The sequence below is a fragment of the Condylura cristata genome, unplaced genomic scaffold (assembly GCF_000260355.1).
Source record: "Condylura cristata isolate star-nosed mole 26May11 unplaced genomic scaffold, ConCri1.0 scaffold00006, whole genome shotgun sequence".
NCBI lineage: Eukaryota > Metazoa > Chordata > Mammalia > Eulipotyphla > Talpidae > Condylura > Condylura cristata.
The window spans coordinates 4,383,042-4,399,055 of NW_004567107.1; the positions used below are offsets into that span (position 1 = coordinate 4,383,042).

The 16,014-nt window shown below is 59.6% G+C and overlaps 1 protein-coding gene across 5 annotated transcripts in view; it reads left to right on the forward strand.

The window, feature by feature from the left end:
- Nucleotides 1-28: 28 nt before the first annotated feature.
- Nucleotides 29-16,014, forward strand: part of GOLGA2 (golgin A2) — a 22,165-nt gene continuing 6,179 nt past the window's right edge. Inside the window, exons 1-27 of one of the 5 annotated variants that reach the window (XR_001145145.1) lie at nucleotides 29-145; nucleotides 1,575-1,700; nucleotides 2,283-2,363; nucleotides 5,616-5,735; nucleotides 5,985-6,028; nucleotides 6,140-6,203; nucleotides 6,558-6,617; nucleotides 6,771-6,851; nucleotides 7,919-7,957; nucleotides 8,177-8,239; nucleotides 8,320-8,413; nucleotides 8,495-8,601; nucleotides 8,911-8,969; nucleotides 9,188-9,329; nucleotides 10,006-10,083; nucleotides 10,182-10,289; nucleotides 10,485-10,572; nucleotides 10,887-11,242; nucleotides 11,522-11,635; nucleotides 12,531-12,677; nucleotides 12,841-12,916; nucleotides 13,122-13,219; nucleotides 13,431-13,652; nucleotides 13,755-13,857; nucleotides 14,053-14,159; nucleotides 14,233-14,386; nucleotides 14,469-14,825. Coding sequence is in view for 4 of the 5 variants with exons in the window: in XM_012721320.1 (XP_012576774.1) it covers nucleotides 65-145; nucleotides 1,575-1,700; nucleotides 2,283-2,363; nucleotides 5,616-5,735; nucleotides 5,985-6,028; nucleotides 6,140-6,203; nucleotides 6,558-6,617; nucleotides 6,771-6,851; nucleotides 7,919-7,957; nucleotides 8,177-8,239; nucleotides 8,320-8,413; nucleotides 8,495-8,601; nucleotides 8,911-8,969; nucleotides 9,188-9,329; nucleotides 10,006-10,083; nucleotides 10,182-10,289; nucleotides 10,485-10,572; nucleotides 10,887-11,242; nucleotides 11,522-11,635; nucleotides 12,531-12,677; nucleotides 12,841-12,916; nucleotides 13,122-13,219; nucleotides 13,431-13,652; nucleotides 13,755-13,857; nucleotides 14,053-14,159; nucleotides 14,233-14,386; nucleotides 14,469-14,680 (3,024 nt within the window). In the remaining variant the exon portion in view is untranslated. Of the gene's footprint in view, nucleotides 146-1,574; nucleotides 1,701-2,282; nucleotides 2,364-5,615; nucleotides 5,736-5,984; nucleotides 6,029-6,139; nucleotides 6,204-6,557; nucleotides 6,618-6,770; nucleotides 6,852-7,918; nucleotides 7,958-8,176; nucleotides 8,240-8,319; nucleotides 8,414-8,494; nucleotides 8,602-8,910; nucleotides 8,970-9,187; nucleotides 9,330-10,005; nucleotides 10,084-10,181; nucleotides 10,290-10,484; nucleotides 10,573-10,886; nucleotides 11,243-11,521; nucleotides 11,636-12,530; nucleotides 12,678-12,840; nucleotides 12,917-13,121; nucleotides 13,220-13,430; nucleotides 13,653-13,754; nucleotides 13,858-14,052; nucleotides 14,160-14,232; nucleotides 14,387-14,468; nucleotides 16,004-16,014 lie in introns of those variants that run through there. The other 4 variants (XM_012721320.1, XM_012721323.1, XM_012721324.1 and 1 more) reach the window with 4 other exon arrangements.

The window sequence follows — 16,014 nt, forward strand, 5'->3', positions numbered from 1 at the left end:
TCTGGCTCACTCGGGTTGTGGCTCGGTGACGAGTAGGATCGCTGCGCGGAGAGTTGTGGGAGTGATGTGGCCCCCCCACCCTCCTCCCCCTCCCGCGATGTCGGAAGAAACCCGACAGAGCAAATTAGCTGCGGCTAAGAAAAAGGTAAAAAGTGTCGGATCGCGGATCCTTGGTCCAGCCCGAGGCCGACAGCCGGCCGGGGGGTGGCCAGAGTCTGGGTTGCCCTGGAGGCACACTGGGTGAACCCCTCGGTACCCCTTGGCGCCCCGTCTCCCCCAATCTTCTCCGCCAGTCCCGCCCCCCCGGGAGCTCAGCCCCCGCGTTCGCCCGCAGGTCCCGGGTGACTTTGGACTGTTGACCCCCAGGGCTTTTTGAGGGGTCGGTTGAGGATCGGCCCTCTACTTTTGTCGCCCAGACTCGGACCCTTTTTTTGGGCTCTGGGTCTCCAAGGACCTAAGTCCCTGTGCGCCCCTCCCCCAACCGCAGAGCAGCGACTTGGGCGTCGGTTGGGTGGAGTGGAATGTCGTGACGTCACAACCCCCCTAACTCTCTTTACCATCTCAGCCAGAGGTGGGCTCTTTTAACTCAGCGCCCCCCCCCTCCCCTCCCCACCCTACGGGAGTGTTTCAGGTTTCTCTTGTGCACCACAGATAACCAACTTCAAGGGGACTCAGGGCCTGGGACTCAACCCTGGGAGAGAGTTCAGGCTCCCTTGGTCTCGCTGTACCCCACCTTTAAACACTGATAGGACTTCAAAAGACTCCACTTTGACAGTACACTTCCCTCGACATCTAGCAACACTGACAACCACTCTGAGTGACAGTGGAAGAATTTTTTAGTCTGTTTTCTCCTGGGTTCCCACTTCTCCGCCGAGACACTCCCAATTTCTGTCTGACTTCTCCGTGCTAATTATAATTCTGCATCCTAATTCCTATGACCCTGGGCCCAGAGGGCCCTGGTCAGTGGTGATCTGTGTATCCACTGTGGTCGGGTTCCAGCACACTGAGCTGGACACTTGGGATCTGCCCCGAGTCTTCTCAGCATGGGCTGCTCTGCACCCGCAGGACAAGTGACTGCAGCGTCGCTTCTGCTTGGGTCCCCTGAGAAAAAAAGCAGCCTTCCGTGTTCCCGTCCATAGGCATGGATATGTAAGGCTGCGATAGACTGCTCTGGAATGAGCTTGGCTGTCCCACGCCGGTACCTCATTGCCTCCTGTCTCCTGCTGTGGTGGAGGAGCCAGAGCGGCGCCGTTCACAGTGAGCACGGGCAAGAAAGGCCCTGGTGTCTGGTCACTCACGTGCTCGCTCTTCCCTCTCTCTCTGGTTTTGTCCCCTGGCGGCAACCGAGAGCTTCATGGCCTCCCAGAAGTTCCAGCGGCCCTTTTTTCTTGAAGCCGCATCATATTCTCAGCTCATTTCTTCTGTCACCGAGGAGGGACTCACAGCACCTGGTGGAGTTGTTGGTGGCAGAGACGTCGGGGGACTGAAGGCAGATGACAAATCTTAGTTGTCAAGTGGGACGTGAGTCCAGGGGCTTGTCGCGTGAGCCTAAACTCTCTTGTTCCTCTCTGCAGTTGAAAGATTACCAACGGAAGAGCAGCTTGGAGTCTCCTGCAAGAGTTAAAAAGAAAAAGAAGATCAAACATGACAGTAAAAGCCCAGAGACAACCACTACTGATGGTTGTGAGTCATCTAAAGATGTAAGTCTTGCGTGGCCAGGCTTCCTGGGAGAGAGCTGCTTCCGGGGCCATTGAGGGAGAGGTTAAGAGGTGGCGGGAGTTGGCTGTCAGAACCCTGGGTCCCAGTGTGGCCTCTCCATAGCTCTGCTGGGGGTCTGGCTTGGGACAACATTGTTGAAGCTCTTTCTCCTTCTGTGAGTCAGGATTCCACAGTCCTGCTGAAATTCAGGCAGCATCCCTGAGATGACGGTGAAGTCATCCCTCAGTGCGGGGCCCGGTGCGCAGCAAGCCTTCAGGGACAATCACATCCTTGCGCGGTCTCAGTTTTCTCACCTATAAGGTGATATCGTCAGTGTCGTTGAGACAGATTCGGGAGGCTTGGTCCCTCTGTTGATTCAGGGTGCTTTCTGCCTGTGGCGAGGCAGGGAGTGGCGTTTGGAAAGGGGCGCAGGCCGTGGTAGGCTCCGTCTTCCTGTCTCCAGCAGCCGTCGGCCCGAGCTGCTCCCGCCTTCCTCCTCTGACCTTCTCGTCTCGTCTTCTCTTCTCTAAGCCACTTTTCTCTTTCTCCCCTTGCCCTTGTTTTTCCCTTTTCACCTCCTGTAGATTCAGGACATGCTGAAGGTGCTGGTGTCCGACCTTAACCGCTCCAATGGGGTAGCGCTCCCCCCATTGGACAAGTGGAAGGTGAGGCAGAGCCGACCTGCCCGCTCTGGCTTGCTCTCTGCAGCGTGTGCATGCCTCTGAGGCTGTGTGGTGTGGGGGTCCTTGGCCTCTCGCTGATTTTATGTTGCTGTCATTAACCCTCGGTGTGTCCATGTCTGCTGTTTCACCTGCTTGGTTGATTCGTTTTCTTCCCTGCCCCACATCTTTGGCCATCTGGGAGAAGACACAGTACACCATGAAGGTGACGAGGTAATTGGGGAAGAGCTTCCAGAGCCGGTGTGTGAGATTTGGGCCTCCCGAGCCTCCAGGGTGAATACTGGGGGCCCTGTCCTACTGGGAGAGCCTAACTGAAAGAACAAACAGGGCCTCGCCGTCTGGGCATGACCCCAAGGGCACAGGCCCCAGGGCAGTTGAGTTTTCAGAGCGATGGATTCCTTTGAGTGCCGCAGTGGCAAATGCAGGTTAAGGCAAAGGGGCTTTTGTTAGGCTCGCAAGGATCCAGGGTACTTTTGTAGCAGAACTGCAGAGGACACTGAGTTACCCAAGGAGAAGGGTGACTGGAACATGAAGGCCCCATTGTCCTTTGGACACCTTCACCATCTGAAGGGCCCTTGACGGCAGACCCTGCTAGGTGGCGGCGAGGTGCCGCTGTGGCAGCTGAGGGCGCAGTGGACCCCGGGGCCTGGAGGCTGGAGGGTGGCGGCGTCACTGCCTCGTAGAGGTGGGCAGTGTTCCTCCAACTGGGCGTGTTTGAGGTGGGAGTCCCAGGCAGAGGGTCTGTGCAGGAAACGCTCAGGATTCTGAGCCCAGAGACTTGGCATGAAGGTGGGGTGCCCTGGGCTGGGAGATAACCTCCCTTATCCAGATGTGACAGTGTTATTTCTTCCTCAACTTCCTGAATCCAGGAAGCAAGGTGTGTGTGTTGGGGGGGGGAGGAGAAGAGGGGTCTCGGAGGAAGGCAGACTGCTGCCAGGCGAGAGGCGGAAGAGTGACAGGGACAGCGTGGCTGGCAGGAGGGCTGGGCCGGGCCTGGCGGCAGGCGTGGGTCTCGTCAGCAGGACTGCTCATGCCGGGATCAGGTCTGTCCAGTCCTGTGACTCAGCCTGTGGGCCGAGCAGACACTGAGAGGCACCTGAGGGAGCCCAGGGCTCCCTCAGCAGTGTTCACCCCGCCTCCCTGGGCTCCCCTGGAGACGAAGATCCAGACCCCACATTCCCCTCTTGTTTTGAAACGCTATCTGTCACCTGAGGGTCCCCACTCCAGTTTTCCCCACAGGGACACAGGCCTGTGACTCCGCTGTGTGCTTGGAGCTGACTGCAGCTACAGAGACGTACAGGAGAAATAGAAGGATTTCCAGCGATGGGGCCTTTGGCGGGGGGGTGGACTGTGCAGTCTTTTCTTTTTTTAAAGATTTATTTATGCATACAGGACAGGCCAGAGGTACAGAGGCAGTGAGAGGATCCCCTAGAGTCAGAGTGGGGAGCAGAACAGGCAGGTTGAGGAAGGACACAGCTGAGGCGAGTGGCTGAGAGGAGAGGTCTGCGGCGCCATGAGGATTGCCACTGTGGTGGAGATCGAACTGGCACCAAGTGATAGCTGCCAGCGTCGCAGTGCTGCGGACTAACTCACTGTCCCGACGGAGGCCGAGAGGGTCGTCTTTTTGGGCCTCTGGACTTGGCTGTGAGGCTTCAAATCACCAAATGTGGTTGCTCTCAAACCAGCCGTGTCTACTTCAGCCCTAAGAAAAGTGCATTTCCCCTCCTGAGCTTTCTTGCGTCCGGCGAGGGTTCAGTGGTGGCCTGGGAGGCACCCCGGGCCTGCCAGGCCCCGGCTAGGCGTGCCCACCCCACCATCGCCCCCACCCCGCAGCTGCCTCGCTTTGACCTCTCAGCGTTTGTGTGGAGGTTGGCATGGCAACACCAGGATCCGGGGCCAAAGGTGGGCGGTGACCCTACCAACAGCTGACCGCCCTGCTGGGCTCTGCAGCCCAAGTGTGAGGAGGGGAGCAGGTTGGGGTTTTGAGGCGCCAGCCTCGGGGTCAGAGAATAGGTAGCCCCTCCCCCCGAGTGGGCTGCAGCCCGTCGGGCCAGGGCCCATGCCATGCACTTGCCTCGCCTCCAGCCTCTGCTTGCTGGCCACCCGTTGTTGACCACCCTTCTTGCCTCTGTCCGCCTGGCCCGCTGGACACTGGGTCTCAAGGGCCAGGGGCTTGGATTCAGAGTGGGGCCTGCGCCTGGACAGAGGCTGGTGGCACTGTGGCCGTGCGTGATGTCCAGCCGGACTAGGGCAGCAGCTTGGCGAAGTAAGGCTCTGGGCCTCCAGGAGGCCACGGGTCAGTGGGGAGACTGCAGGCCTCCGGTGGCTGTGGTCGTGTCTTAGATGGGGGCTGCCCTTGAGCTAAGAGTTCGGGGTGCAGATAGCAGCCGTGTTTCTCTCTTACCAAGTCCAGCAGCTGGGTGTGGAGTCCGGTGGGCTGCTTCTTCCCCAGCAAAGGGACGGCCGCCCACCAGGAAGAAAATCACTTGAATGGGACATTTGAGGGGTGTGCCTGTGACATCCACACTGAGCTGCAAAGCTTCAAAGCATGGATGACTGGTCACTCACGAGCCAGTCACGTATATTGAAGTCCTAAGGAAATGTCCTCTTTAGTCCTTCTGCGCCTCCCCTGCGTCGTAACTATAAAGGTGACCGGGAACCCAGGAGTCGGGAGGCCCGAGAGCCTGCCAGCCCCGGCTGGGCGTGCCCCCTCTCCATGGCCCCTGCCCACCAGCTGTCTGGCTCTGACCTGTCAGGGTCTGCTGTGGAGGGTGGCATGGCAACACCAGGGTCCGGCCACTGCCCTGGACCCCCGCCCTGCTGAGCTTGCTGCCCGGACTCCTGTGTGTACCTGACTGGGAAGGGGGACAGGCAGGGACGGCACGAGAGGGGAGAGCAGTACCTGGCCTCCTGGCCTCGAATGCGGCCCAGGGTGAGGGGCAGATGGCCTTCCGGAACAGTGTCTTGCTTCTCCCAGACCTGGCACGCCTTACTTCCTCTTGCGTGACTGACACGGGGAGTTCCTGCCCGGAGACGGGGCTGTGTCTGGAAGTCCGCAGTGTGACCAGAGGCCTGCCTCCCTCAGCCACACTCCACAGTGGTGGCCAGCATGTGACTGTTGTGACTGCAGCGTCCTCCGTGCCCCCTGCCTGCACCCCTTCACCCATGGCAGCGAGGGGCAGGGGCCCTCTTCCCTGCATGGCTTCCTCACCCGTTCCCTGCTCTGTTCTGGTACAGGCATTGGACCATCCCGCCACTCCTGCAGTGACAGTTGGGGATGATGATGACGCCAAGTCACCCGCTGTCCCTCCTGCCAGTGCTGCCCCCCCTGGTAGTAACAGCATGGCATCCACTCAGGTCTGTGCCCCTTAACGCCTGCCTGCACCCCACTGGTTTGGCTGTCCTTCGGGAAGGACCGTGTCTCCAGGATTCTCCTCCACTTCCTGTGGGTCACTTGGTTTCTAGAGCCAAGTGCCCTTCCCAAGGATGGGGTGCTTAGTCCAAGAGGTCAGGGACTGGAAGGGGTTCAGAATGTGCTTGGCCCACCCTTCTTGATCGGTTTTACCAGAAACTGTATGACCACCTCCTGTATTTCTTCCCCCACAGAACTGTGATGCCGAAAATGATTCCAGCTCCTTGGATGAGAGCAGGTGAGTGTGTCTGTGGGCAGGCGACCCAGTAGAGGGTGGGCGGACGGACAGTCCCCTGCCCTGGGTCCCCACCACACTGAGCATGCACCCCTGATTCTGCGTTCATCCCAGGGCTTTCTCCTCCACCGAAGGCCTGCGACAGCTGTCCCATCAGCTGAATGGACTTACATCAGAGGTATGCCGCGAGTGGGGGCCCGGAAGTGGTGGTGGGGGGAGTTTGATAGTAAGGAACTATGGGAGAAGATACCAGGAGGGTCCATAACTTGATGTCTAGCTGACCACTACTCTGCAGTGTCTCCTGTGAGCCCGCTGGGTAAGGGTCTGGCTGTGAGCCTGGTTCCACCCTGCTGGGAAATTGCAGGAGAAAAGCACGAGGGCCTCTGAGCTAGGAGAAATTGGTACACTGGGTTATGAGCAGAGCGGCCCAAGGTGGGCAGGAAAAGGAAATTTTGCCGTTGCTGGGGAGTCCTGGGACTTAGGCCTGGAGGGGCAAAGAGAGCCCCCCATGGGCATTCTGCATCTCTCCTAGCCTGCCTCCTACGTCAACGGGGAGGACCAGGCGTCTAGAGTCAACATAATGGATCTGGAGGTAAGTGGACCTGCAGGCTAGTACCCGCCTTCCCTCTTGGAGAGGCTGGGTGCCCTGCTGCCAGCTGCCAGCCCAGATCCCCTCCCCACCCTACTGACTCCTTTGTCTACCTGTCCCCACTCCAACTCCTCCTCCTCTCTGCATGCGCCTCAGAGCCGGTATCAAGAGCTGGCAGTTGCCCTGGACTCCAGCAATCTAACCAATAAGCAACTCACTAGCAAGATAGAAGAACTGGTAAGAGCCCGCTGGGGTCCCCTGATTACAAACTGCATTGCAGGGCTCTGATTTCCTCGAGGGCTTGGAAGAGAGGGATTGGGGGCGTCCCTGGTACCAGGGGAGAGTGGGATGCTGGAGGATCTCGGGCTCCAGAGGGTCCTGTAGCACAGAGTTCGCGGCATGGCTCTCTCTGGCTGCCCTCTGCCTCTTCTCTGCTCCATGCGGGTGCACTGGTTTGGCTGGGGTGTTCCCGCCCTGACTCAGCCCCTTACTTCCTCCATCTTTGTACTTGAACAAGACACTTCTTTTCTCTGGGCTTTAGTTTCTGAAGGAGATAGACTTAGATGGTGTCAGGGTCTCTTGTAGCCCAAAAACTCAAAGGCCTGAAGGTTCTTTTCCTTCCTCCCTTCATCTCACTGTAGACAGACTGCCCCCTGCACCTCCGCCCCTACGGCTCATGCTGGGTCTGTATCTGTTCGGTGAATGAACGTAGCCCCAAGTTTCCAGTTGGCAGAAAGGTCATCTTTCCCTTCTCAAACTCTGACCCGAGGCTTCGGCATCATCCTCCAGGGAAGCCAGATTCAGACTCTCGCTTCTGCAGGTGTGAGCAGAAGCACGCAAGACTCAATGTGTCGCTTTAAGGAGCTTGCGGAGGGCTAACAGTTCCTGTCCGCACAGGGTCTAAGAGCTTAAACTCATTTTCACTTTCAATTTTAATTTTTTTAGATTTATTTATTTATGTATACACACAACAATTGGGGCACGGGCCAGAGGTGTGCAGGTTGAGAGGCTTCCCCAGAGACAGAGTGGGAGCAGATCTACTGAAGTACACTGCTGAGGGGAGCAGCAGGCGAGACAGGAGAGGTCTGCTGCGCCCTGTGGGTTCCTCCCTGGCCGGGGATCGAACTCAGGCTGCAGTGGCTGCAGAGAGCTTCATAGTGCTGTGCTTTAAACTCTTGTGCCACCGGGGAGGGGCCCCTAAGAACTTAAATCTCAATCTTGGCTCCGTTCCTCTTTCCTCATATGTCTGGGAGGTTAGGAAAGGGGAAACACCTCAGTTACCTTCCTTTAACTTTTCCCCACAGAAACAACAGAACCAAGAAACATTGGATCAGCTTGAAAAAGTAACATTTCTTTGTTCCTTACCTGACCATGGGTCTGGGGGAGGCTCAGATATGGAGATTCTTGTATTGCCTGCCCTGGGCCCCTCTTGTGCCCTCTTCTCCCCCCACCCCCTTGATGATCTGGTCTCGGGTGGGCCGTCTGTGCCACGGATGGCCTGGGGGGCCTGTGCTTTCCCACTTCACCCCTGCCTCCTGTAGAGACTTGGAATCTCTTTGCAGGAAAGGAAAGAACACGAACAGAAGCTTGTGAGGGAGCAAGGCACGCTTCGAGAACAGCTACAGGTGAGTGGTAGCTGGGTCTCCCTGTCTCCCGGAAAACGCCTCTTTCCCATGTCGTCTCCATGCATCCGCTGTCTCAACAGATCCACATCCAGACCATCGGGATTTTGGTGTCTGAGAAGACAGACCTGCACAATGCACTGGTCCATACCCAGCAGGCCGTGAGGCAGAAAGCAGGTTTGCTCCCGGAGTCCCTCCCGCTCCGCCCGGCACAGCAGCAGGCTCCTTGGGGCTCCACACTGACTCTGCTCGTTGCAGGCGAATCGGAGGAACTGGCTGGTCGCCTGCAGACTGCGCGTCTGCGCATTGCGGAGCTGGAGTGCACCCTCTCTGCTGTTTCCAACAAGCAGAAGCAGACCGACCGAGTGAGCCCTGCCACCTCCCAGCCCCTGGGGGGGAGCCCCCTTGCACCCGGGGTGGGGATGAGCCTCAGGTCCCCGATGTGGCATGGAGCCCTCGCCACCCAGAAGGCAGCACCGCCTGCTGCTGGAGGTTGGGCGCAGACCCCCTCCTGGGTCCCCAGGGAAGGTAGATGGATGACACAAGGGCCTTGGAAGTGCTTTTACAAAATGTGAAGCCTGACTGGGTGAGGAGGGGCTGCATTGCCGCGACTGGTCTGCAGGCGGCGCCATGCTCACGAACCCTGACCCTGCCTTTGCTCCTCCTGTTTGCAGAACAACAAGGAACTGACCAAAGAGAGAGATACTCTCAAGCTGGATCTATACAAGAACACGTAGGACACGGGCTGGGGACTGGGGGGCAGGCTTTGGGCCAGGTCACGTGCTGGGGATGTAAGCGGGGTGAGGTTGCTCAGCTTACGTCCTCTCTGGCCAGCCCCTGGGGACTTGAGCTCTGGGGTCCTGTCACTGCTGTGCGGGTCTGTGGAGAGGAGGGGCAACCTCCAGAGGGACCTTGTGCTGTGGTCACGCCACTCTCATTGTGTGGCCCCAGCAAAACCAGCAAAGATCTGGAGCAGCACAACTCTGAGCTGCAGGAGATGCTCAAGGTCTCCTTGACGGAGAAGGGCAGCATGCAGAAGAGACTGGAGGACCTAGAGAAGAAGCTGGAGATGTCTGAGCTGCTGTTGAAACAGGTAGGGGGTTGGGCAAAAGGGCCCACGGAGTCTGGTGGGGCTGGGTCTCTCGGCCTGATCATGATCTACCTCAGACCCTGTGGGGAGACGTAGACTAGAAGGCCCTGGACTCCACAGGTCAGCTCCTCACTTTTTTTTTTTATTATTATTTTTAAAGATTTATTTGTGCATATAGAACTGGGGTACAGGTCAGAGGCTCAGGGGCAGCGAGAGGCTTCACCAGAGACAGTGGGGAACAGACAGGCAGATTGACGAAGTACACTGCTGAGGGGAGCAGCGGGCGGGTGAGAAAAGGTCTGCTGCGCCATGTGGTCACCTCCGGGGCAGGCGGGGATCGAACTCATGCGGAAGTGGCTTTAGCTTTTCAGTGCTGTGCTTTAACCCGCTGCGCCACCAGGGAGGGCCAGCTCCTCACTTTTTAAGAAAATTCACTTTTGCAACTGGGATCTAGACCACAGGTGCAGGGTGAGAGGATTTATCAGAGACAGAGTGGGGAGCAGAACAGGTGGAGTTATTGGAACTCTCATTGAGGGGAGCAGCAGGAAGACAGGTCTTCTGTGCTGTGTGGGTCAGTTCCCTGGCTGGGGATCGAACTCAGGCAGTAGCAGTGACAGTGCTGAGACTCAACCCCTAGGCTTCCAGGGAGGCCCTCACCTCCTCACTTTTCCCTATGCAGTTCTCCAGTCCATCTGAAGGCCCTGTGGCCCAGCTGTCATCAGCCACGGAGGTGCAAGACGACATCCACATGGAACAAGTGAGGCTTTGAAGGAGAAGGGGCTGTAGGAGGATGGGCCCAGGTGAACAGTAGAGTGAGCAGTGACAGTTCCCTGATGCCTGTGTCCACTCTTGAAGCTAAAGGAGTCGCTCAAGCTGCTGAGGGTGGAGCGAGACCTGCTTGCCGAAAGGCTGAGGGAGGAAGGTACCATCTGGCAACAGAAGTTGCAGCAGGCCTTGGAGGGGGTAAGCAGGCCGTGGAGGCCCCCACCTTAGGAATGTCCCCGGTGTGGGTCATCTGTGAGAGGCTGTGGTGTAGCCAGTGGGGAATGGGCGCATCTTGCAGTTGGAGGCTGAGGGGCTGGCCTGGGTCTGGCCATGCCGCCCTTCAGCTCCTCCCTGAACTTGGGCGCTCCCTCCCCCACCCCACGTTCTGGGCAGATGCGACAGCTGGAGGAGGAGAAGGGGCGCAGCATGACCCAGGTCCGGGACCTGGAGACCACCGTGGCTGGGCTCAACAGCCAGATAGGTGAGCTGGCGCGGGTGGCTTAGCGGGCTCCGGGAAGGCGGCGGGGTGGGGTGGGGTGGGGGCTGCGGGTCCAGGGGCAGAGGGCAAGGGGTCTGTAGGTCTGTATCGGGCTGGGCAAGCCTGGCGGTCTGGGTTGGTGTCCAGTGGGGGCTGACTGTCCAGAGTGGGCTGGCGCCTGCAGGTGATCTGCAAAGTGTGCGTGCATCCTGTGGTGGCAAGAATGCCTAGCCGGGCAGCTGAGGTGTGTCGCGCTGGCCTGGGCTGGGAGCTGGTCCGAAGACCACAGGCCCTGAGGTGCGCGCTCTCTTTGGCAGCTGTGCTCCAGAGCCCGGAACCATCGGGGCCCTCGGAGGTGGAACAGCAGCTGAAGGCAGAGGCCGGGGGCCTGCGAGAGGAGCTGGAGACCCTGGCCCAGAAGCTGCTGGTGCAGGTGCAGGGCAATGAAGACCTTCGCCGCGTGAACCAGGAGCAGGAGCTCCGCCTGCAGGAACAGGAGCTCCGGCTGCAGGAGCTTGAGAGAGCTGCGGAGCTCTGGGACGAGGGAACTGAAGCCCGGAAACGGGTTTTGGAGGAGATCGAGAGCGGCCGCAGTACCATCAGCAGGGCTGTGTCCCAGAACTGTGAGCTCAAGGCGCAACTGGCAGAGCTACAGGATGGATTTGTGCGTTTGGTACGCAGCCTTAAAAAACACCAGGCCGCCGCACCCTCCCTTGCATGTCCTGGGATGTAGGGCAAGGAGCCAAAACCCTTGGGGCCTTTGTTTTCCACCTATAAAATGGGCAGGTCATCCTCATTGGCCAGCTACTGCTAGGTGGCCATTGAAGTGGTACCTGAAGCAATCGTGAGCCAGAGACCTCTGCAGAGTGGGGGTCCCAGACCTGTCAGCAGGTGATACAGAGTTCTGGGTTTCCAACTGCATTGTAACATCTCATTGTTTCTCTCTGTCCAGTCCAATGAGAACATGGAGGTGACCAGCTCACTCCAAACAGAACAACACCTCAAGGGCGAGCTGGTCAAGAAACTTGGCCAGCTGCAGGAGAAGCTGGCAGACTTGAAGGAGGCGGTAAGCCCGCGCCGGCTGGGAAGGGCTGCGAGGCCTCTGGGAGAGAGGTCCCTAGGCCAGGACGGAGGTCGCGCCAACTCGGGGCACGAGTGGCCCTGGAGTCCCGCCAGGTGCGCCACACCTGTGCCTGAGGCGGTGACACAGGGTGGTGGGTTAGCCTGGCTGTAGGTCACCTCCCTGCCAGAGGTCCGAGTCACTGGTGCACAGACGTGTAGACTCCTGTGGGCTCCGGGCTGCGCTCCAGGCCAGCTCTTCCCGAGCAGCACTTAGCCTCAGCACCCCTCCCTTAGAGAGCACCAGACAGCTTTTGTGATGAGGTGTGAGGCAGGGGCCAGAGTCCTGGGGTGCTGTCTCCGCCTCCCTTCTGAAAGGGCTGTTTGCTGTTGGTGGTGTCCCACAACTCTAAAGAGCTGTTGACTTGCAGTGTCCCTGGGCGTGGGGGAGGCCACCTGAAATGGGTGGTCCCTGAGCGGGAGGATGGGATTCCGCCTCAGGCTGCAGGGGCCGTCCCCTGGCTAGCCCTCAGACCAGAGAGCCGCCAAAAGGCCAAAGCCAGGGCGCAGGGACAGTGCCTGCTCCAGGTCTCGTCACCCGGTTCTCACCCGCGTGCCCAACTGCACGCCTTTCGGCCTCGGGAACAGCCATCTTGGGGTCTATTTTACTAAGGGGAAACAGGGTCCTGTTGCCTCGAGTGGCGGCTGCCCCATGTGGGCCTTGTCCATAGCAGTCCAAGCAGAGTCGTCCCCTGTCACCAGCAGTGCTATGCGGTACTGGCCACTCCTTGGTCTACGTAGTGTGGGACACACCAATGACTCGCTGAGGCGGCTGGGTTCTGGTGACAATTTGGAGCCAAAGCCTGCCTGCCCTGACACCCCGACCCGTGACTTCCCTGTAGCTCGCCGAGAAAAACCAGGAGGCTCTGGTGCTGCAGCAGCAGCGGGACCAGTACCTCAGCCACCTGCAGCAGTACGTGGCTGCCTACCAGCAGCTGGTGAACGAAAAGGAAGTCCTGCAGAAGCAGGTGCTGCTCAACACCCAGCTGGTGAGCCGGATGCAGCGGGAGCAGGAGCAGGGCAAGGAGGTTGAGTTGGCTCGCCAAGAGCTGAGGCAGCACAGGTGGACAGTCTGGGAGGCAGAGCCCACGCGGACGCCCGCGTAGGAAGACCACCGCGGGGCCCTTCTCACTCTCTTTCTGGGCCCCGTAGGGCCGCCTGGAGGCAGCCAGCCAGGAGAACCAGCAGCCGCGGGCCCAGCTCGAGCACCTGGCTCTGCCTGCCGAAAGTGAGTGCGATGCCGAGGAGCGTGCCCGTGACGGGCTTGGCGGGGATGGAGGCCTCCCTTACCAGGGCACATCCCTCGCCTGGGGACTGGCTGGCCCGGGGTCGCAGGGAGAGGCGGATGGGGCAGTGCTGGGCCCCCCGTGTGTGGCTACTGGGCTGCTTCCACGGCCTGTGGTTGGCTGAGCCTCTCTGACTGCCCCGGACAGAAACTGGACAGGATGTTGAGGAGGAGGAGGAGGAGGAGGCCGAGACTGCCCCGCCAGAGCTGAGCATGCCCGATAATCTAGACAGCCGCGAGGCCATGGTGAGCTCGATTCATGCCCCTCGCCTGCCCCTCCCGCTCTCCCACCTGCTTGTCCTCCTCGGCTCCCCTCCCTTTGCCCCCACCCCTGCTGGGGACCCGTGGGCAGACACTGCACCGTCCTGAGTCTCAGGCGTGCCCCCCGAGGCCCTGTGAGGGAGCCTGTGTTCTGCCTCCCAACCCCCAGCAGCGTGTTTGTAACTGTGGCCTGCAGGTGGCATTCTGTAACTCGGCCTTGGCCAGTGCTCAGCAAGAGCGGGCGCGGCTGCACGGGCAGCTGAGGCAGCAGAAGCTGCTGTGCCAGCGCCTGGCTCACCTGGCAGCCTCGTCGGACCAGGAGCCAAGGAAGGTGGAGGCCCCAGCCCCCGGGGCCGGGGAGGGAAGTGTGTCTGGGGAGACCCACCAGGCCCTGCAGGCAGCCATGGAGAAACTGCAGGTGGGTGCGGTGCCCCGGCAGGACCCTGCGGGCTGGGAGCTGGGAGCAGGACTCGGCGCGCTCGGTGAGCTGTGGAGCTCTGAGCCCACTGTCTGGCTGCAGGGCCGCTTCACAGAGCTCATGCAGGAGAAAGCTGACCTGAGAGAACGGGTTGAGGAGCTGGAACATCGATGTATCCAGCTGTCTGGAGAGACTGACACTATCGGTGAGTGGCAGGCCGGCGCTGGGGCCGGGGCCGTGGGCTGAGGTTAGGGGGTGGCCCTGGAGCTGGGGCACTGCTCTGAGGCTGGGGCTCTCCTGGTTGTGGGCACAGTGCCGAGGCGGGGGGGCCCCTGGAGCTGGGGCATGAGCTGAGCTGGGGATCCCCGTCAGCTCAGCTATCTGTGCTCCCCACCTGTAGGAGAGTACATCGCTCTCTACCAGAATCAGAGAGCAGTCATGAAGGAGAAGCACCGAGAGAAGGAGGCGTACATCAGCCGGCTGGCCCAGGACAAAGAGGAGATGAAGGTAGTGGGGGCGCCAGAACCTCTGTGGGTGCAGTGAGGGGGTCGCCTGCCGTTCTGAGTGTGTCTCCTTCCAGGTGAAGCTCTTAGAGCTGCAGGAGTTGGTTTTGCGGCTGCTGAAGGAGCGGAGTGAATGGCAGGCAAAGTACCAAGCAGCTAACGAGAACCCTGCTGCCGAGCCCGCTGGCAGCCCCTCTGCCCCCAGGGAGCTTGGCGCTGCCAAAGGGCAAGGTGAGCAGGGCCCAGAGCAGAGGGCTGGGAGGGCGAGCTCGCCCCTCCCGGCACTCAGCGGCCTCTTTCTGTCTCTCCGAAGAACTGAATGAGGCCAACCTCGATGACAACCCAACCCAGGGAGAAGTCCGGCAGGGCGAGACGCCCCCCGAGAACCCCACTGCACAGCAGATCATTCAGCTTCTCCAAGACATACAGAACCCCCGGGAACGGGGCGTCTTCACAGACAGCCCGTGCATCCCCTTCTTTTACCGGGCTGACGACAACGAGGAGGTGAAGATAATGGTGGTCTAGGCCACCGGCCGGGCCCGGGGGCTCGGCCCCCACCCGCCCTCGCCAACCCACCCCTGTTCCCCAGCTTTCCCACCCAGCCCCGACTCCTTCCTCCTTTCATCTGTCCCCACCCTCTCAGTAGGGAACACTGCGCCCCAGCCTCCAGGTGGGGGCTGTGTCTTACTCTCTGGGGGATCGTACCAGAGGCGAGGAGCTAGAAACGTCACTACAGGGGCTCGTTGACGACCAACCTAATCCTCACCAGGCCTTCTGGCAGAGGGCCTCAGTTGTACTCAGGCAGTTTGGGGCAGCGTGACCCCACCGCCACCCCAACCGTGTGGAGCGGGCAGCACCTGGAGGGCCCTGCACAGAGGCAAAGTCCAGACAATGTAAACAGCTGGCGGGGGGAGGCACCAACACCTGTCCAGGCTGTAGCCACAGACAACAGTGGCTTATCTGAGAACAACCAGTTCCACAAAAGGGGTGGTCTCCCCTGTTCCCTTTGGAAATGTTCCCAAGGGTGTCAGCACCCAATTTTTTTTCTTTATTTTGTGTTGCACATAGTTATTGTGGAGGTGGTCCTTGTCTGCAGAGGGGAGGCCTCTCCTACCTGCACAAAAGTCCCTTAAAAGTCCCTTTGGGCATCTGTGCCCAATAATTTTGCAGACACCCTGACCTACATGGGGGGGCGGTCTCTGCGCACTTTAAGTCTTGCAGGCTTGAGGCCACCTACCCTCTCACAAAAGGCCCGTGGGCTTCAGGCCACCCTGAATCATTATAGGTTGACTATCCTTCCCTTACCAACCTCACAAGTGACCTGTGGGCTTGATACCACCCCAGTCCCTTACCCCACACAAAGGCCCGTGGGCTGAGGGGATCCAGAATCGGTAAGGGGAGGTCCTCCCTTACGCCTACTCACGAAGAGCCTGCGGGTTTGAGGCCACTCCAGATCACTAAGGGGTGCCCCTCCCTGAGTTGCCCCTCAAAAATGTCCACGGACTTGATGCCACCCTGAACCGCTAAGGGGTAGCCCTCCCTAACCCCTACTCACAAAATACCCGTGGGCTTGAGGCCACCCCAAATCGCTAAGGGGTGGCCATCCCTAATCCCTACTCACAGAATATCCTCAGTCTTCAGGCCACCCCAAACCCCTAAGGGGTAGTCCTCCCTCAACCCCACTCACAAAAGGCCTGTGGGCTTGACGCACATCAAATCACTTAAGATTTGCCCTCCCTGACCCCCCGCAAAATACCCACGGGCTTGAGGCCACCCGAAATCGCCACGAGGTGGCCTCTCCTTGCTCTTTACTACGGCCCCGTGGGCTTTGCTTCTGTACCTGATGACTTTGGAGGCCC